Source organism: Neofelis nebulosa, chromosome 2 (genome assembly GCF_028018385.1).
Source record: "Neofelis nebulosa isolate mNeoNeb1 chromosome 2, mNeoNeb1.pri, whole genome shotgun sequence".
In the NCBI taxonomy this organism is placed as follows: domain Eukaryota; kingdom Metazoa; phylum Chordata; class Mammalia; order Carnivora; family Felidae; genus Neofelis; species Neofelis nebulosa.
In genome coordinates, this window is record NC_080783.1 from 203,513,433 (window position 1) to 203,533,824 (window position 20,392).

The 20,392-nt window shown below is 43.8% G+C and overlaps 2 protein-coding genes, 1 long non-coding RNA gene and 1 pseudogene across 3 annotated transcripts; 2 read left to right on the top strand and 2 right to left on the bottom strand.

Annotated features, from left to right (window-relative positions):
• Nucleotides 1-67: 67 nt before the first annotated feature.
• RSRP1 (arginine and serine rich protein 1) lies at nt 68-4,719 on the top strand. The gene is made up of 5 exons (XM_058718584.1): nt 68-224; nt 402-977; nt 2,041-2,192; nt 3,444-3,527; nt 4,279-4,719. Exons 2-5 carry the CDS (start codon nt 473-475, stop codon nt 4,393-4,395), a joined length of 858 nt encoding a protein of 285 aa, XP_058574567.1. The 5' UTR covers nt 68-224; nt 402-472; the 3' UTR covers nt 4,396-4,719.
• Nucleotides 4,720-8,735: 4,016 nt separating this feature from the next.
• On the bottom strand, nt 8,736-14,775 carry LOC131505261 (pre-mRNA-splicing factor SYF2). The gene is made up of 7 exons (XM_058718587.1): nt 14,655-14,775; nt 14,377-14,490; nt 11,844-11,969; nt 11,016-11,133; nt 10,837-10,927; nt 9,598-9,696; nt 8,736-9,073 (listed from the first exon to the last, which is right to left on the bottom strand). The coding sequence occupies exons 1-7, from the start codon at nt 14,676-14,678 to the stop codon at nt 8,908-8,910; spliced, it is 738 nt and encodes a 245-aa protein (XP_058574570.1). The 5' UTR covers nt 14,679-14,775; the 3' UTR covers nt 8,736-8,907.
• On the top strand, nt 13,692-14,117 carry LOC131505262 (uncharacterized). Its single transcript, XR_009258339.1, has 2 exons — nt 13,692-13,840; nt 13,911-14,117. It is a non-coding gene; the product is annotated as an uncharacterized LOC131505262 (long non-coding RNA).
• LOC131505948 (U2 spliceosomal RNA) lies at nt 13,762-13,902 on the bottom strand (annotated as a pseudogene).
• Nucleotides 14,776-20,392: the final 5,617 nt, after the last annotated feature.

The window sequence follows — 20,392 nt, forward strand, 5'->3', positions numbered from 1 at the left end:
CACCGCGCCAACGTCTTTGCGCATGCTCAGCGCGTAGGCTTCTGGTACTTCTGTTGCGTCTGCCGACACCCACCTCAGTTCGCGTCCGGAGGTCAGAGGTGGAGGTCTTGGGTCCGGCTTTCGAGCGTGCTTTGGAAAAACCTCTTTTCGTGTTCAGCTTCGAAAGGAAGGCTTCCGCTGGTCCTTTCCTTTCGTCTTCGGTGAGGCGTCGACTTCCTGTGGTGGTAAGTTTCCTGGTGGCGGGGGTCGGTCTCAGATGCCTGGGGCGCGGGGGCGCAGAGTGGGGGCCGCTGGTGGGGCGGGCAAGCCAGACTTTGGGGTCGCCACCGCCTGGAATCGGAGTTTTTTGCTTTGCGGCCCGGCCGCCCGCGCGACTCACTTCCGTCCTCCTCCCCCCCCAGTTTCCAGGAGCCGAGTTTCCGGGCGGGGAAACTTGTAGTCTTGGGTCGTCACGTCCCACTACGTGAACGCCATGTGGCCCGGCTCGCAGCAGGGCGAGTCCCCCTCGACGTCCCGGTCGGGGCAGTCCAGCCGCCTGTCTTCGGCGTCCAGGAGCCGATCTTCTTCCCGAAGCTCTCAGTCCCGCTCCAGCGTCTCGAGCCGGGCGTCGTCGCGGAGTCGGCCCCGGCCCCGGCGGAGGAGCAGGTCCCAGTCCCGGAGGCGCCACCAGAGGAAGTACAGGCGCTACTCGCGATCCTACTCGCGCAGCCGGTCGCGCTCTCGCGGCCGCCGCTACCGGGACAGGCGCTACGGAGCGCCCGGGAGGTCCCGCCGCTCGCCGTCGCGGCCCCGCTCCCGCAGCCGGTCCCGCTCGCGGGGACGCTCGTATTACCGACGGGCCTACGCGCTGGCGCCGGGGCGGCGCTACTACGGCTTCGGCCGCACCTTGTACCCGGAGGATCGCCGCAGTCGGAGGGGCTGGTCCAGGTCCAGGTCCAGGTCGCGGAGCCCCACCCCTTTTCGCCTGAGCGAGAAAGGTGAGTCATCTGCCGGGAACTTGGCCTTCGCACGCGTCTACGTGGCTGGCGACCGCTCGCGCCCGGAGCCGCGGTGGCTGTGGACTTTCGGTACTTTTATTGCTTTCGGTGGCTGTAATCCTAGTTGCTTTGGGAGGAAAGAGTGAGCTTAGCAGGTTAGTGGTTGAAACCGCTCTATTTGGCACCCAGTTTGATTTTATTTTTAATTTTTAATGTTTATTTTTGAGAGGGACCGAGCGTGAGCGGTGGAGGGGTCGAGAGAGAGAGAGACAAACAGACACACCGAATCCGAAGCAGGATCCAGGCTCCGAGCTGTCAGCACAGAGCCCGCCGCGGGGCTCGAACTCAGGATCCAGCGAGATCCTGATCTGGACCTGAGCCACCTAGCCCGCCCCAGGCTCCCCGTTTTGAAGTGAACGCTCTTTGCTTCTTGAGATTAGAAGTCAGCTGTGGGGTCCAGTGGGTCGGGGTGGAGGAAATCCTTTTTCCCAGGGGCTGGCCCTTAGTGAGGCCTTTTAAATGTTAAGGGTGACTCAGTAATTTATCCGTTTTAAGCTTTTGTTACCTACTGCGCGGGAAGAAGAGTTCAAAACTTTTTTTTTAAACAAAACCGGATTTTGTCCCGGTATTTTAAAACAAATGATTTGTTTTGCTGTTAGATAGGATCACAGAAAAAGACACAGAAACAAAAACTTATAGATAGGAGTCTGAAAATGGATTTAAGCAATGTATCTGTATCGACTCATTAGCTGTCACAATTGTGGTATCTGTAAAATGTACAAAGGAACTTGTTCAGGATACACAGTTGAAGAGAAAGCAAAAACAACCATGAAATAAAGGCCTTTAGTAGTTGTTGAGATTATTTAGGGCTTTTTTGCTTTTCTCAGCAAAAAATGAGGTAGAGAATTTTGTTTTAGTGCTCAGAGCTGTGTTTTATGCTCTAAAATAAAAGATTGAAACCTCTTTCTATTCATCTAAAATAAAACACAACTTTATTTTGCGATTTGGAGTTCTTCAGGGAAATGTACTACAGATTAATGAATGTCTTGTTTTGTTTTTGTAGATCGCATGGAGCTGTTAGAAATAGCAAAAGCCAATGCAGCAAAAGCTTTAGGAACAGTCAACTTTGACTTACCGGCCAGTCTCAGAACTGTCCTTGCACCTAAAGAAACAAACCGCAGAACAGCCGTACCAAACAATGGTGCAAAGTCTGAGGTAAGTATTCTAGGCTTAGCCAAACAAGATCTTCAGAAAGCTGCTGCTAGAAAGATCTAATGAGCCATTTTTACTTTTTACTTCACAAAGCCTAAATACAATTTGTTAGCATAATAGCAGCTCTAGAGAGGGTTTCTACCCCCCATGAAAATGGGAGATTAGTGAACTTTATTTTCATGTGACACAGCAGTAATTACTTTCATAGTTGTAGGTGGTATTTTTGGCAGTTTTTATGCAGCTATCAAATTTTTCTATCCAGCTTTTGCTGAGTATTTTATCTGTAGCTTTCTTTCATTTGCAGCGCTGTGTTCCCGCAAATTCTATATTCAACATACAGTATAGTTTATCTGCTTTATTTCTGTCTTATAGAAATCATGAATGTGGTCTCCAGACATTGATGAAGAAAATCTGTTGGTAATTGATACATGGGCAAAAGCATCAGAGGTTTAATCTAATTTGAAGTTTATGTTCACAGACTGAAAGTTTAGTTTTTTGTTGGTAGATCCATTATGCATGCTAGAATTTGGGACAGGTAACTGTTTTGATAAGATACTGAAGACAATTTTTTAAAAGTAAACACTTTGTCATGGTGGGGCATCTGTCCCTTTCATAATATATGCAATATATTCCAGATGTTTTGAGAGATTACAGAAGAAGAGGCCTGCTTCACTTGCAGATAAGTTTATTATAATTCTCCAGAAATGTGCAGGATGTGCCTTGGCAAATTGCACTGTGGTTTTAAGTTAATGATATGAAATCCAAAGTAGAAAACTCATAGCCTTTGAGGTTTAAGGTAGTTAGGAGTTTGATAGAATCATTTAACACAGGAAAGATGTTCTCTAGGTGAACCTATCATTCAGACCCAGATGTGGGTTTGCTTAAGTGTTTAGTAGTGAACAAGATCTTAGGTGAGTTGCTTTTTCAAATGATTAGGTAACCAATGGCAAATGCCTTAGTTCTTTGAAACTAGGTATTTTCTGGTATGACTTTACTTGCAGAGTTAACTTGAATTTGCACTAGGGGAAATACAATCCTGCTTTATGGGGAAGAGTATCTTAAGCTGATTATTAATTGATTTTGTTATGGGGAAAGCTGGAGTACTATGTCGTTTCTACTGTTAACTGTATGATTAGATCCAGCTCCATTTGTGTCTCTATAACTAAATTTATATACAGTTGGGCTGCATTTTATGTGGTATCATAAACCAAGGGTATGGTTTTTTAAAAATAACACTTTCTCTTACATGTCAAGCTGTCGGAAGAGCTAACAGAAGATGGAACTAAAAATCTCAATGAAAAGTATTGCCAGCCAAAGAGCATAGCTTTTAGCTCTAATGTAAGTATATCTAAGCATTGACCCCTCAAAAATTGGATTTAGAATATAATTATATGGGCTTTTATTTTTGTTGGAAGGCTCATTGTTTTTGTCCACATGGTAATAATTTGGGATCTACTAAGCCACTTTCGATAGAGCTTTTCATAATTTTTTGTACCATTACAAATGGCTAATATAATGGCTGCTTCTGTATCTGATACTCACATTTTTTTTGAGAGCGTGTGCACTTATGTGCAGGCAGGGAGGGGCAGAGACGGAGAGAGAGAGAATCCCAAGCAGGCCCTTTGCATTGTCAATGCAGAGCCCAATGCAGGGCTCAGTCCCACACACTGAGATCACGACCTGAGCTGAAATTAAGAGTTGGATGCTTAACCAACTGAGCCACCCAGGTGCCCCAGTATTCACGTTTTTGATATCAGTATTTACTTTTCAAATACTCGTCTTACACTTGTTGAACGATTTAAAAAGTAAATCTCAGAAAACTCTGTAATCAGAATATTTTAAAAATCAGCTAAGAGCTTAAAAAAACTAAGAACTATTTTAACATTATTTTGTAATATACTTTGTATCAATGTCTGATTTTCCCCAGTAGTTTTCTTGGCTTTACCATTTGAATTGAGTGATGAATATGGGGTCTTTGCTTTGCATTTTAATTTTTAATGAAATTATTTAGTGTGTTTTGTAAAATGCAAGTCTTTTGAATACAATGTATGTGTTTGTATAACTGACTTAAGAATTTGTTTTCTTCCAGAATTCTGTAGCAAAGCCAATGCTTCAGAAATCAGCTAAAGCTACTGAAGAGACCTCTACAGGATCTCCCAAAATAAATGAGAAAAAAAGTCCATATGGACTGTGGGTACCTGTCTAAGAAAAGAAAACTGATAAGGTTGGCTGAAATGCACTTTGTTGCAAGTTTTTTTCCAAGCATTATTCTATCTCTGAGAGTCATTTATGGTTGTTGCAATTACAGTGATACAGTAATATGTAAATCCTTAATATTTAAATATTAACATTTGAGATTTCTCTTGTAGATAAGAGATAACACACATGGACCAGAGGATTCGTACAGGTGGGAATTTTGTACATAATACTTGTAAATGTTTTGTATAATACCAATGTAATGTAAAAGTGAAATTTATAAGAGAAACAGCAATTGAACTGTTTATATTTGTTAATAAATTTTGTTTTTTTAATTATTTGTGTCACTTTGTTTTGTATGTATATATTACATAATAGTGTTTATTTAAAGAAGCGTAACGTGTCTTTTGTTTAAAGCCTTGCTAATCCCAAATCCAAATCCATGGACTGACAGTGTAGGGTTCACTGACCCTTACCTGGTGTTTGTGAGAAATGTTGAATCTGTCTCCACCCTAGACCTGAATTTGAACCTGAATCTTAATACTACCAGTTGATATGGGTCTTCATTAAAATTTGAGAAGTTAGGCCTAATATTTATGGAATTTTGGCACAGTGTTGTGCTGGACAAGTTAAAATGCAGTCTTTAGGGCAGGAAACTCGGCAGGAGAGGGAGAAGTGGAAATGCCTCACTGAGCTCTAAAATCTGAGGTTTTGTTTATTATGCTTTTCTAGTTAAAAAAGTTTTTTAGTATTCGTTTATTTTGAGAGCAAGGCGGGAGGGGCAAAGAGAAAGAGAATCCCAAGTAGGCTCTGTGCTGACAGCTCATCTAGTTTCTTTTCTTTTTTTTTTTTTTTAAATGTCTTACTTGTTTTTGAGAGAGAGTACAAATGGAGGAGGGCAGAGGGAGACACAGAATCCAAAGCAGGCTTCTAGGCTCTGGGCTGTCTGCACAGAGCCCGACGTGGGGTTCAAACCCATGAACCATGAGATCATGACCCGACCCGAAGTCGGACGCTTAACGGACTGAGCCACCCGATTGCCCCTAGTTTCTCAGTCATACTAACCACTTCTGAAGTTAAGGCTAGTGGCTGTATTATTGGAGAGAACAGATAGAATGCTTCTATCATAGAACATTGTATAGGAAAGAGCTGCTCTAAAATTTTTTTAAGTGTGTTTATTTTGAGAGAGAGAATAACTCAGCAGGGGAGGTAGAGGGAGAGATCAGATCTCAGGCAGGCTCCCTGTGCTGTCAGTGTGGAGCCTGACTAGAGCTTAATCCATCAAACCGAGAGCTCATGACGAGCTGAAATCCAGAGTTGGACATGAGCCACCCAGGCGCACCCCTGACCTTACGAAAAATTTAAACAGTGACCTAGATACATTCCTAGACATGTAATTCCTATTTATGATGGCTTGGTTACATTCTCATCCTTAAAGCCAGCAGCACTCCTGTGTGTGTGAACACGTCCAGTTTATATCTAAGTTAACCATAGTTATTGGGAGGGTGACCTGTGTTCATAAAGGAGTAAGAGTTTGTGGTGGGTTTGTTATTCTAAGGAAACTCGAGAGAGAATATCGGTAGACTGGCCTGGTTATAGCAAAGTCCAGTAAAACATTAGGATTTGAGTTGTAACTGAAAATGTTAACATGATCACCTGGTTAGTGTATTTAGTTGGTATCCTTAGCCCAGTTGCAGAACTCAAAAGGATTTCTTTGCGAGGGAGACTTTGGGAAAGAATGATGTGGTAATGACATTTTTTACCTTCATTTCACTGGTAGCAACACTTACCGTGATTATGACCTGTATTCAAATATACTAGCCCTTATGAGCTAAGTCACTGGACATGTCCTGTAATTCTTCAGCCAAACCCCTTCACATAAAGGTCTGCACCTACACCTTCTGACATTTGCTTCTACAGTGATCCTTCCTCCTTAACCATTAGCTTTTCCTTCAACCTTGTTAGCATGCTTGAATGGCTTTGCTATTTCCTCTTTGATTTCTTAGTCTGTTGGCTCATTTTCTCTTTATTTCTAATGCCCTGAAGAGAGTATAGTTTATATCCTTTTTTCTTTTTCTCTTTTCTAATTGTCCTGTCAGGTGTACGATTACGGTTATCTAAATAGACCTTGTCTGTTGGGCATGGTCAGGTCTATGGTGGTGTCAGTTTTTGGGCCTTGTAACACAGAAGATAACTTACAATGTGTGTGTGTGTGTGTGTGTGTGTGTGTGTGTGTGTGTGTAAACCCAGACTGGCCATCATTAGTGGGATACAGTTGCCCAGGTGTGATAGATACCCTATCACTGTATAACTGGTGGGCAGCATAGATGGTCCTGATGGTGAAAAATTGTACCAAGAGACAAATTTAGTGCTATCCAGGGGAAATAAGAACCACATTGCAAAAGGTAAAACAGGGGGGCTTGGGTGGTTCAACTGGTTAAATGTCCAACTTCAGCTCAGGTTCGTGGGTTTGAGTCCTGCATCAGGTTCTGTGTTGACAGCTCAGAGCCCGGAGCCTGCTTCAGATTCTGTGTCTCCCTCTCTGCCCCTCCCCTGCTCACACTCTCTCTCTCAAAAATAAACATTAAAAAAAAAGGTAAAAAAAGTAGTGTAATTTTTTTACCCCAGTGTATCTAAGATAGCATTTCAATGTTACAATAAATAGTGCTCTTTTGCTTTTTTTTGTGCCAAGTATTGGGATCCGGCATGTACTTTAGACTTAAAGCACACCTGAATTTGTCCTGGCCACTTTTTCAGGGGATCAGTAGATGATCATATGGTGGGTGACCACCATTTTGGAAAGCACAGCCCTATGTATAGGTTCAGGTGTTAACGCTTTTTTTCTTAAGGCGTAAACTAGAGAAATCGTGTTAACTCACAGTAGCATGCTGTTCTTTCGCCTTGTTTGCCGTAAACCTCTATTAAGTTTAGTAAAATGTCATCTTTAAGAGTGCTTACTTTTAATGCTTTCTTTATAAAAGTCCTCAAAATTTCCTTCAGGGATTTACATGCATTTGTTATTTTGACCTCTTCCATTTTCTACACTGGCCCTTTGTCCTTCGCCCTGCCCGTTGTTAGGATTTATCCTTGGCCTGCTTCTCCCTCTACAGGCTCTCTTGGCAACTTCCTCCACTGTCTGCCTTTAACTACCATCTACTAACCAAAGATCAATTTCCTGAGCTCTTCTCCAGTGCCTACCCCATCAGCTCTTCAAGATGAACTTTTCTTACTCTGAACTTATTACTGTGTATATTGTTATGATTGCTATTGCCTGTTAGAATGGGTGACTTTGAACATCCAGTCACCTTCAGAGTAGTCCTCAAATCACACATCTCTTGCTTGAAGCAGCAGTGGCGGTTGGGAGTGCTTTTCTCCTTTAGAGAAATCTATTTTTCCTTTAAATCCAGGTTATTAGGACTTCTCTGAAACCTATCCCGACTAATCTTTCCTTTCTCTTTTCCCCTTAGTACTATGGTATATGTTTTCTTTGAAAATACTGGAGAACCTCATACAACTGGCAGATTATTACCTTTTTGAGAAGATTGGGCAGCATGAGTATTTGTCTTGAATTGTTTTGAAAAGGAAGTCAAAGTTACTGTTTCTGTTTGCATTCTGCAGAGGCAAGTGTAAATAGTATGTACATGCTGGATTTTTTTCTCTGCCTTGTACAAGCCTCTCTAGATGGGAGCATCTTTTCATGTTCATAAATACTGGTTCACTAAATACTGGTGTGCCCAACTTACTGATCCCAGTCCTAGTCTTTTTAGTCACGTAAACTGACACGATCTCTACTTTTATGGGATACTCCAGACGTTCAGGTTTTCTGTCCCATATTTCCCATAATTACTACTGAAACTACATGTCCTAATTAACAGTTGAAATAAGGTTAACATTTCAACTAGGCTTTAAAAAAAGATTGTATTATGTAAGTTTTACTAATACTTTGACCAAATGTTTTAATTTACCTTCTTCCAAGGAAATTTGCTTTTTGAAAATGGTGTATTTACAAAATGTCATTAGAGAATCAGGTTCCTACCTTCTGTGCTTGCCCCATAAATGTACGTGGGCCATGGGGTAGAGCATGGGATAGGCAAGCACCTGTTAATTGTGACTGCTGCTGGGTAGGGGGGCTGAAGGTGAATTTCCAAGAGCCACTGTCCCCTTCCTTTCACCACCTACCATAGCTTACAAGAAGAGTTAGTACCAATGTAACATTCTATCTCTGAAGCTCCCAAGTTCAACTGTAGGTCAAGTCCAACAAGATGAATCTAAGGACGATGATGATCCTATTCACGTTTGTAACTAGGAATAAAGCCCAGCAAGATGCACACACGAAGCACACACTTTGAATACAGAAAACACAAGACATCTTTTTTTCTGAAACAAGTGAATAATAATAAATATATATATAAGAGTGAAAATGAATAGTCATAGCACACATCTTCACAAATTATAAAAAGAGAGCTAATAGAGCCCTGATTTACTGTTATAATTTGACAGTTAAAACAGTTCCTGAAGGAGATTAGACTGCTGTTCCTCTTTCCAAATTCTGTTTAATTTCAGCTGTATATTTCCCATAGAATCTTTCTGCTTTCTTGTTGAATTTAGCATTCCTTTCATTAATGTAGTCGATATCTGCATCATCATTATAAGGACGTCTCCGGCTATATTTGTCTCGTTTTTCAATTCTAGAGGAAGAAAAATTTATAACATTCAAAATTACTTTCTTTTTTGATATTAATAAAACCTGCTCAAATAGTTAAGAATATAAAATTCAGTAATGGAGACAAATATACAAAATTCCAAGCTGCTTTTTTTGTTCTCATAGTTAAGATGGAAGGCAGTATCGTTAGGAAATTCTACATAAAGAAACGGGTTCAGTGAGCTTTCCTGAATTTACAAGTCAATAGTACTTTACTTCAGATCTAGTCTTCAGATTGGGAAATAACCCAGGGTCATGTTGAAATACAAGGGCAGTGATATATTACACTACTTTCAGAGTTTATACAGTTTCAGAACTGCTGGTTCTGCCTAATAATTTTCCTATTCAAAACACAAATACACAAGTGATGGTCAATGGGACCACTCTTCAAACTAGTAATTCAAGTCCTCCTTACTCTCTACCCCATTGCTACACTTGAAGACCATGAAGTTATTTTTGTCACGAGGCATGAGATCAGTACAAAGCTGAAGGCTGCATTATAGTACTTACTGCTTTTCCAAGTCTATGACCATCCTATCAATTTCTTCTGTGGAAGGCACGTGTGTTCCGTGAAGAAGACTGTTGGATGTTGGGTAGAACTCCTCTCCACTGAGAAAGAGCGGGGTGTAAGTAACACCATAGAGATTCTATGCCATCAGAACTGGACAATGTTGGGGCACCTGGGTGGCGCAGTCGGTTAGGCGTCCGACTTCAGCCAGGTCACGATCTCGCGGTCCGTGAGTTCGAGCCCCGCGTCAGGCTCTGGGCTGATGGCTCGGAGCCTGGAGCCTGGAGCCTGTTTCCGATTCTGTGTCTCCCTCTCTCTCTGCCCCTCCCCCGTTCATGCTCTGTCTCTCTCTGTCCCAAAAATAAATAAAAAACGTTGGAAAAAAAAAATTACAAAAAAAAAAAGAACTGGACAATGTTTAGTGGGCAAAAATGGAAATCTTTGTGATCAGAGTTGATTTCAAAGAAATAGAAATCAGACCTAAAAGAAGATATTTAAGAAATTATATACTCCAGTACCCAAATGAGGTGCCAGCTGAGGACCAGAGGCTAACGGACACAAAGGGAGGCCGAGTTCATACAAATGAAAGAGCTTGAATGAAAACATGGTGTCCTCTGCCCAACTCAGTGCTCTCTCCACACTGAAACAGTCTTGACCTTAAGCACACTACCTGTCTTAGGGAAACAAAGTGTAGCTTAGCAATGCTTACTGCCCAAGTGCACGGGTAAGGGACACAGAATAGCAACAATAATAATCATGAGGATGATGACACAGTACTACGTGTCAAACATTAAGTACGCCGTATGAATACATTTCATCTTCACAATAATCCTAGGAGAGAAACACTACTATTATTTCCTGTATACAGATGAGGAAACAGGGAGAAAAACTGTATGACAGGTCTAGTAAGTGGTGGAACCAGAACTCAAGGCCAGGAAGCAAAGCTCCAGGATCAGCACTCTTAAATTCAAGTCCTTCCAGTAACATATAGAGAATACGCTATTGGGATGCTTGGGTGACTCGGTCGGTTGAGCGTCCAGCTCTTGATTTTGGCTCAGGTCATGATCTCAGGGTCGTGGGGATCCCAGGGTGATGGGATTGAGCCCCATGTCGGGCTCCGCGCTGGGCATGGAGACTACTTAAGAGAATTTCTCTCTCTCTGCCCTGCTCACACTCTTTCTAAAAACAAAACAAAACAAAACAAAAACCCAAAAAAACACTATTAAGTCACACTGACTTACTGTTTTTCTCTCAGTCTTTCATATGTCTCCATGTCAGGTTTGATCTGCTTGGTCAGCCGATGATACTGGCGTAACTGGGCAGCAGCATAATCTAAAATGAGAGCCCAGACTGTTTTAGATGGGGCATTAGTAGCCCTGTTATTAAGAGGCACATTCAATGAAATAAAAGCCAGCTTTACCTGAGAATCCCAGGTCAGGGTTTTTCCTCTTCTTTTTCCTCTCCCATCTTTCCGCGTCTTCCGCACTGATCTCCAGCAGCTTCACTTTCTCATAGTCTTCCCCTCTTGCGGCACATTCCTAAAAAGGGGGAAAAACATGACTGCTATCAAGACTGTAAGTCGATTAGCCTGAAAAGAAAACTGTGGAATTTGCTACGATCTCTAAGAAGTAATACATCTGTAACGACACCAAAAACAGCTGTGGTGGACACATTAGGTGTCTACTGAAATGCTTTCTCCCCTCCTTCCTGGGCTCAGGGCTGCCCGTTTCCCAACCTCCCCTACAGCTGGATCAGGCCAGGTCACTTGGGCTGCTCAACCAGGAACTGACACAGGGGAGACTCATGAGCTTTACGGTTTCCTAAAAAAATTTTTTTTCTTAACGTTTATTTATAATTATTGAGAGACAGAGAGAGACAGAGCATGAGCATGGGAGGGGCAGAGAGAGGGGGAGACACAGAATCCGAAACAGACTCCAGGTTCCGAGCTGTCAGCACAGAGCCCGACGCGGGGCTCGAATTCACAAACCTCGAGATCATGACCTGAGCCGAAGTCGGACGCTCAACCGACTGAGCCACCCAGGCGCCCCTACAGTTTCTTATTGTTGGAGCTTTTGTTACTGTAGCTCACAGACACGTTAAGTGTTCCACGTATTTTATTCTCACAGCTCTCTAAGGGGCAGCTGAGGAGACCGGAGCCAGAATGCTTACCTCCCATGCCCTACGCTGTCGTGACAAAACACAACACGCCCTGGAATCCACAGCTTGTGGAGGATCGGATTGTACTTACTTTTTTCTTTTCTTCTTCCTGTAACTCCCATTCGAGACGAGCTTTTTTAGCTTCCCAGTTTGCAGGCAATTTAAGTCTTTTGTCTTCCTCCACAACTTCTTGGTGGTTTAACTTTCGAGCTTCATTCTACCACCAGGACACAAAATTTGTCAGCCCAGGTATGGAAACAAATCTAAATAGACATGACCTGTCTCCTAGTATGGCAGGCGTCCAAAGCAAACATTTTGGATTTTATCCTGAAAGGAAGAGAGTCACTAGAGAATTTTACGCGGGGATCCGTGGTGGGGAATTTTAGGGAGCGGGAGATTAGGAGGTAAACACCTGTATCTATAGCTTTACCAAGAGTCATAGATGTTTAACCAACTGAGCCACCCAGGTGCCCCATGAAGACACCTTTCTTAACACCTTTTAAAAACAAGTGGGGCACGAGACACCATCAGAATGTAACCACAAAATCTTGACTGGAAAACTACAAAAAAACCAATCTTTTTACCAACCAAATTAAACAGAATAACTTCCCAGAACTCAAAACAAACAAAACACAAAACTCCAAGACAAAACAAAACCTAGAAACAGAAAAGGTGAAAAGCAAACCTACAGATTAAAAAGACATAAAAAATTTTAAATTACCATTGAAATAGCAATATTAAATTTAAATAGCAATTTAAAGAAAAACACTGGACAAGCAGACAGGTGGTCACATGTATAAACCATGAGGGTGATATGAGGACTCCAACCTAATTCCCCTATTGTTTATGAAGCTGAGAAAGTGTTTAGCTCAGAGTTAGTGGCAGAGTTAGGCCAAGACTCAAATTTTTTGATTTCTGACGCTTCCCCCCCCCCGCCCCATAAGTATTTTAATACCTCTTTAACAACAATACCATTATCACGTTCCCCAAATCATTAATACCTTAATATCAAACATCCTGTAATGTTCATATTTCCCTGATGGGCTCAAGGCTTCATTATTTGGACAGTTTGAATTCAGACAAGTTCCATATATTGGGATTAGTCAATACATCTCCTAACGTTTATTTAATCTATACTTTCCTTCTCCATTCTTTTTTTGCCCCCTGCTTTTTTGGGGACTGTGAAAATGATCAGGTTGACCGTCCTCTGTTTCTCAAAGTGCTAGTTGCCTTCCTATGATGTCCTTTCGCATACTCCGTTGACCCCTGTATTTACTGTAAATTTTAGGTCTCGTGGTTTCATTCAATTCAGGTTATTTTTAACAACTCTATTATATGGAACTAGTGTTCTATACTTCCATCAAGACACAAGCAATCTGATTTGCTCCCTTTTTGTGATGTTTGCAGTTACTGATTACCTAGATCCAGTGATTCATGAACGACTGCAAAAGGGTGAGGTTCAAATTATATTATTCTTCACGCGTCATCCACCCTATTCCCTACAGAGGGTTTCAAATGAAGTATGTGTGTTTGACTAGTTTTCAGATGGAGTTCTTCTGGACAAACACGGGTAACTACGTTCCTCACACATACCCTGTCTCCAGCTGCCTGCAGGCCCCCCCCCCCCCCAATGAGGACTCTGCGTTTCCACTAGTTCCTACGATACCTCTCCCTCCCAACTCCTTGTCTGATAATATCCTACTCATCTTTCAAGCAGCTTAGTTGTCCCATCAGTCTTTACTTGTTTTTTTTTTTTCCTTCTCTGTATTTGAGACACTTTGTTCCTCCCTCTAAAATGGCATTTACAAGTCGTGGAGTCATTATTGGTTATGGACCTGCCTCCATAACCAGGCAGAAGACTTCTCATATTTGCCAAAGTACCCGCACTATCTAATTGGCTATGGCACATTAGAAGCTGGGGGGACGGTGGGGTGGGGGTGGTGGGCACTTTTTGTACAAATGAATGACTAGCCAACTTGCTGTGTGACAACAAACAAACTCCTTTCCATTTCTGGTCCGCGGTATCCCCCCCTCCATAAAAAGAAGGGTTTGACAGAATCACGGGCTGAGAGGAGGGTCCAGGGAGAGGTCGATTAAACTGATAAGAACAGATACTACACTTGATCTTAGCCAAAAGGCCGAGAAGCGATTAGGAGAGGTCGATTAAAAAGAAGAATACCAGGGGCACCTGGGTGGCTCAGTCAGTTGAGCATCTGACTTCGGCTCAGGTCATGATCTCATGGTTTGTGAGTTCGAGCCCCGCGTCGGGCTCTGTGCTGACCGCTCAGAGCCTGGAGCCTGTTTCAGATTCTGTCTCCCTCTCTCTCTGCCCCTCCCTCGCTCATGCTCTGTCTCTCTGTCTCAAGTAAATAAACATTAAAAAAAAATTAAAAAGAAGAATACCAATGTCTGGGTCGAGAAACTGATTAAATAGGACACTGGAAGTGAGGCCTAAGCATGAACATTTTTTAAAAGTTCTCCAAGTGATTCCAGTGTGCTCCCGAGGTTGCGGTCCGCCGGGAAAGATCTTCCTCTGCCCTGCGGGTCTGTCAGGCGCGCCGGTGCGGCTTCCCCGCACAGGCCTGCCTGGGTGACGGGTCTCGGATGCCTCCGGGGCCACTCACCCGCTTCAGGTGCAGCTCCCGGAATTTGCGCAGCCTCTGTTCGCGCTTCTGGGCGGCCAGCTCCGTGGCCGCAGCTGGGGGCAGCTCCCCTTCTTCCGCGCAGTCCACCGGCACCTGCGGCGAGGAGGTCCCGCTGGAGCCGGGGCGGCCCAGGCCGATTCCCCCCGCCGGCCCCACGGTGTGTGCGCCTCCCTCTCTGGCATCGCCTCGACGTCTAGGCCAAACCTCCACCCGCAGACGCTCCTATCCCAGACCCCTGGACAAAGCCTGCCACCCACCTTATCCTCAGCCTCCGCAGCCATCACCCGACAGCGCCTTATCCTCCACACTTCCGGCGACAACAAACAACTTTTCTGACTCTCTTGCTCACTTCCGGCGGCCAGGCGCCACAGGTTTCCGGAGAAACCCCGCCCCTTTCTGCTTCTTTGGGACATGAGGAACCAATCCCCGCCCGCCGCAGCCCTGGGTGGTGTCCGATTGGGCCAGGCCTGTGCGCAGGCGCCTTGAGTGGAGCCACCAGGTCGACGTGGGTAAAACCGGAGACTGGGCGTCAACGGCGCTGGGGAGGTAAAGAGGAGGAAGAGGGAAAAAAGGGAATAAGCCACCCAATGTATGAGAAAGCGACCCAGAGCACAGGTTGTGCCCGTCAACTGACCAGCCTTGTAGTTCAGATTTCTGAGTAACGAATCGAAAAGAAGGAACAAATTGATTCGGGGTTGTTAGTTGGGATCTCGAGCATCTTCATGATGCGGTAAGATTTCTTGGATTAATTTGAGGCTTTGACTTTCTTCGGAAAATTCTGCACAGAACACCATTCTTTGTACATCTGTCCATTCACTCAATAATGAACTGTATAATCGCTCTTATTTATTGACAAATTATTCTTTGGTTCATCATCTATGAAAAATAATACAGCAATACCCATGTCAACATAGCAGTTTGAGGACAAATTAGATAATATGGATGAAGTATCTGTGACTAGTCACCTGATCAGTTTTAATCAGTTGGCATTAGATGTGTCTCCTCCTGTCTGAGATTTTCTTAAGTGTCTGTCTTCAGGAAAGCCCTAACCACCACCCCCTGAAGGGTCAGTGTCCCCTCTTATAGCTCTTCATACTTTCTGCTTTGTTGCGTTTACTTACGTGTAATTAAACAAGTGTGGAATTACTTGTTTGATGGTGTTAATTTAAATGAGACAGGTTTCTTAACCAGTTTTAAAGCAGCAAATGTAGGCCTTTGTGTTTTCTGTATCATGAATGAATTGACAGAGGAGTCTTACAAGTATTTCTATTCTTTAGGTTTGAAATGTCAGTGGCAAAATTATTTTCAGTAAGATCACATCAGAATTAACAGGTTTTGCAAAATATTATCTCAGAGCCCTGGAAACCAAAACCAAGTACTTAAGGAGAGTTTAATGAAAGGGCTGTTTACAAAGCTGTAGGCTGGGTTAAGAGAAACCAGCAAAAGAAAGTGAAGCATTCCAGGGCTAGAAGCAGGGGGAAGCCATTCCTACCCCTAATCCTAAAGAGGCAAGGGAAGGACAGGATGGGGGAGGGTCTTCAGACAGAGGCTGTGAGTAAAGAAATGCAACCATAGGGGCGCCTGGGTGGCGCAGTCGGTTAAGCGTCCGACTTCAGCCAGGTCACGATCTCGTGGTCCGTGAGTTCGAGCCCCGCGTCAGGCTCTGGGCTGATGGCTCGGAGCCTGGAGCCCGTTTCCGATTCTGTGTCTCCCTCTCTCTCTGCCCCTCACCCGTTCATGCTCTGTCTCTCTCTGTCCCAAAAATAAATAAAAAACGTTGAAAAAAAAATTAAAAAAAAAAAATTAAAAAAAAAAAAAAAAAAAGAAATGCAACCATAATCCAGGCAGGGAATAAGTATCCTGACCTCATTTCTCCCAGACTTCTCTTCTGTAGATGCCACTCATTGGCAGGACCCAATGAGAAGAGGGCAATAAACAAGAGGGCTTATTGATGTAGTCCATACGCGCCAGCATTTGTGGGTGCAGAACACCCACAAATGGGTGGGTGGACACTGGAGGAGGGTGGTTGTAGAGGAGCAAACAAAATACCCAGTACAGTTCTTTTCATGGGCCATGGTAACAATTTCATTGTGTTTTGAAGTCTTCAAAAAAAATTTTTTTTTTTTTAACATTTACTTATTTTTGAGAGACAGAGCATGAGCGGGGGAGGGGCAGAGAGAGATGGAGACACAGAATCCAAAGCAGGCTCTGGGCTCTGACCTGTCAGCCCAGAGTTGATGTGGGGCTCGAACCCACAAACTGTGAGATCATGACCTGAACTGAAGTCAGATGCTCAACCAACTGAGCCACCCAGGTGCCCCTATAGTGTTCTGAAGTCTTAAAGAATTCTTTGTTCAATTTGTATTTACATGGATTTAGTAAAAAGAACAGAAAGAGTTGCGTGGGCAATTGAAAATTTCCAGGATGGGGGTGCCTGGGTGGCTCAGTCGGTTAAGCGGCCTACTTCGCTCAGGTCACGATCTCGTGGTCCGTGAGTTCTAGCCCCGCGTCGGGCTCTGTGCTGACAGCTCAGAGCCTGGAGTCTGTTTCAGATTCTGTGTCTCCCTCTCTCTGACCCTCCCCCGTTCATGCTCTGTCTCTCTCTGTCTCAAAAGTAAATAAAAAAAAAAAAGTGAAAATTTCCAGGATGATAGAAGATCTTCCACTCTATGTGCCATTCTTACAATGTGACATTGACACGCCTCAAGGAAAGGTATGATCTATGTCTCTATCCTTGAATATGTGACTATGGAGGAAATGACACTATGTGACTTCTGAGGCAAAATCATAAAAGGTGAAACAGATTCCACCTGGTTCTCTTGGGATCCATTTTTCCCCCCTGAGTTTCTATTTATTTATTTAGTGATCTCTACACCCAACGTGGGGCTCAAACTCACAACCCTGAGATCAAGAATTGCATGCCCTTCCAACTGAGCCAGCCAAGTGCCCTGAGATGCTTGTTGCTTTGAACCCAGCCACCATTCTTTGAGGAAGCCCAGGCCAAATGGAGAGATCATGTAGGACTGGGGTAGCTTTTAGGGAGTGCAATTTGGCAATATCTATACAAATTACAATGGCATTTACTCTTTGGCCCAGCTATTACACTACTGCGGTTGTCGTATAGACCCGTGTTGGTCTTCGTGTCTCTATGTCAAAATTCCTAAAGCGTTACCTTCACGTTTGTGAACAAAGAGGAAGAAGGACAGTTGATCATTGGGGTGCCCCAGAGCAGGGATGGAGTGAGCTGTTTCACCTCCTCAAAAGTCTGTGGTTGGTTTTTGAGGAAAGCAGTGGAAGAGCTCTAGGTTGGAGTACCGTAAGTAAGACATTTAAAGATTGAGCAATAGCAGAGAAATTAGGAATCCCACTTCAGCAATATCCAGCTGGTCCCAGGAATCCCCACAACTGTCGTTTGGTTTGACGAAGGGTAAAGGAGCCAATGCTTCTTATTTCAGGATTGAAGAGAAAATCCTTGTCTGCTAATGACATATCCCAAATATTTAACTTGGGGCATTTTATTTGTTTATTTTTACATTTTTTCCCCAATGTTTATTCTTTTTTGAGAGAGAGAGAGAGAGAGAGAGAGAGAGAGAGAGAGAGAGAGAGAGAATGAGAATGAGCAGGGGAGGGGCAGAGAGAGAAGGAGACCCAGCATCCAAAGCAGACTCCAGGCTCAAAGCTGTCAGCCCAGAGCCTGATGCGGGGCTCAAGCTCACGAACCATGAGATCATGACCTGAGCTGAAGTCAGATGCTTAACCGGCTGAGCCACCCAGGCGCCCCTATTTTTTTTCTAATTTATTTTTTTCTCCACCTCCACCCCCATCCGCCGGCTTGGGGCATTTAAAATTTTTATTTTTGAGAGAGAGACAGAGTGCAAGTTGGGGAGGGAATTTAGGGCATTTTAACTTGTAATTTTTTCTTTTGGTACCTTCGTCCTTTTTTAGCTGTTTTAACAGGTGGATACTGTCAATTGGACCCACTCTTTATGGAGGGGAGCAAAGAAGAGGTGCACATCTTAGAATAAGTAGAATTTTGCGGGAAGGTTACATCAGTGACATCTGCTTTTAAGGTTTGGGGAAAATAAGTAGGGCTCTCAGTGTAACCTCGAGATCCGACTGTCCAGGTATATTTTTTTTCCTTCCCAGCTGATGGCAAACAAAAATTGGCTCTCTGCGTGCATAGGTGTACTGAAGAGGGCACTACACCAATCCATTACTGTGATTTGCTGTCTGGGGGGATAGCGGAGAGTAAAGTGTGAGGGCGAGGCACGAGTGCGTGGTGTGAACAATGTTATTTAGTGCTCCGAGGTCCTGTACAAATCTCCATCCTCCACCACGAGGTTTTGATATGAGAAGAATTGGCATTTTATAAGGACTCGTGCATGAAATAATCAAACCTATATATATATTCCTCAATTATAGGCTTAATCCCTTCAAAGGCTTCAGACTGTGTAATGTCAGGGAGTGGTTTGGAATGATCAATCTGATCATCCGGATGGAAGGGGCAGAGTGTATATGCGTCTGATGTCAGCAGGACTTCGACCAAAGGGTGTCAGGGACAGTGTCCGGGGTGGTGGTGGTGGGGGGGTGTTATAGGTTTTGAATTACAGAAAAGCAAGGTATTGATGGAGGCTCCTTTTGTGTAGAATTTTTTGTGTGCTGTTTTGCTATTTCCAAAAACACCCTCCGTCCTCCTCTCCCCAACTTTTTTTTTTTTTAATTTTTTTTTCAACGTTTTTTATTTATTTTTGGGACAGAGAGAGACATAGCATGAACGGGGGAGGGGCAGAGAGAGAGGGAGACACAGAATCGGAAACAGGCTCCAGGCTCTAAGCCATCAGCCCAGAGCCTGACGCGGGGCTCGAACTCACGGACCGCGAGATCGTGACCTGGCTGAAGTCGGACGCTTAACCGACTGCGCCACCCAGGCGCCCCATCTCCCCAACTTTTTAAGAAATCTCTACACCCAACATGGGGCTTGAACTCATGACCCTGAGATCAAGAGTTGGGTGCTCCGCTGACTAAGCCAACCAGGCACCCACTTTCGATTTATTTATTTATTTCACTTTAAAAAAGTATTTATTTATTTTGAGAGAGAGAGAGAGAGAGAGAGGAAGAGAATCCCAAGCAGGCTCTGCCCTGATGCAAGGCTCCTTCTCACAAATGGTGAGGTCATGACCTGAGCTGAAATCAAGAGTCAGGAGCTCAACATACTGGGCCACCCAGGCTCCCCAGACTTTTTTTAAAAAAGGATTTACCCTTTTTGAGAGGAGGAAATGTGTGCCTGATAAGTCTCAAGAAAATTGTGGCCTAACAGGTGAATTCCTATTCAGGGACCAGAAGGAATCCATGAGTGCCTTGTAAAGGCCCCAGCTGAAAAAGGGATACGTTAGGATTTAAAAACTGTCCTGGGGTATTAGCCACTCCCACCATTTGTAGTGTTTCTGTACTCCGAGGAAGCAGGACAGAGAGGCTGGTGGGTTTGAAAACTGATGGTGTTGCTCTCATGACCATAAGAGCTCCTTTCACCTCATTCCCGATAATAAGATGTATTTCCCCTAAGGTGTGAGTTTGAAGTCATGGGAAGAACCCCCTCCTGTCTTCAGAGCCACCCTGTTCTGCCATGTGAGCATTCTTCCCCGCTGCTAGTATCCTTAGAGGGGAAGTGCTCTGAGGCTCTTGCCACTGACTTTGTCTTGACGTTTTGCAGCAAGCCTCTTCCAATGGCCAGGTTCTTCTGCAGTAATCGCAAACACCTTTGACATGAGAAAGACCCTGAAGATTTTGGGAATTTCTGGGGATTGTTAATTGTTGTCATTGGAGACGCATGATCTGAGAAGCTTGGACTTGTGTGTCCTTTCTTTTTCGCTGCTCATTCTGTGGTGCGAGATAACTGATCAGCCAAATTAACCAGATCATGAGGCTCCATAGTGGCCCGGCTGAGTTGCTGTCATTTAACTAAAGTACTGAGTTCACCTTCTAACCTGTTAGCAAT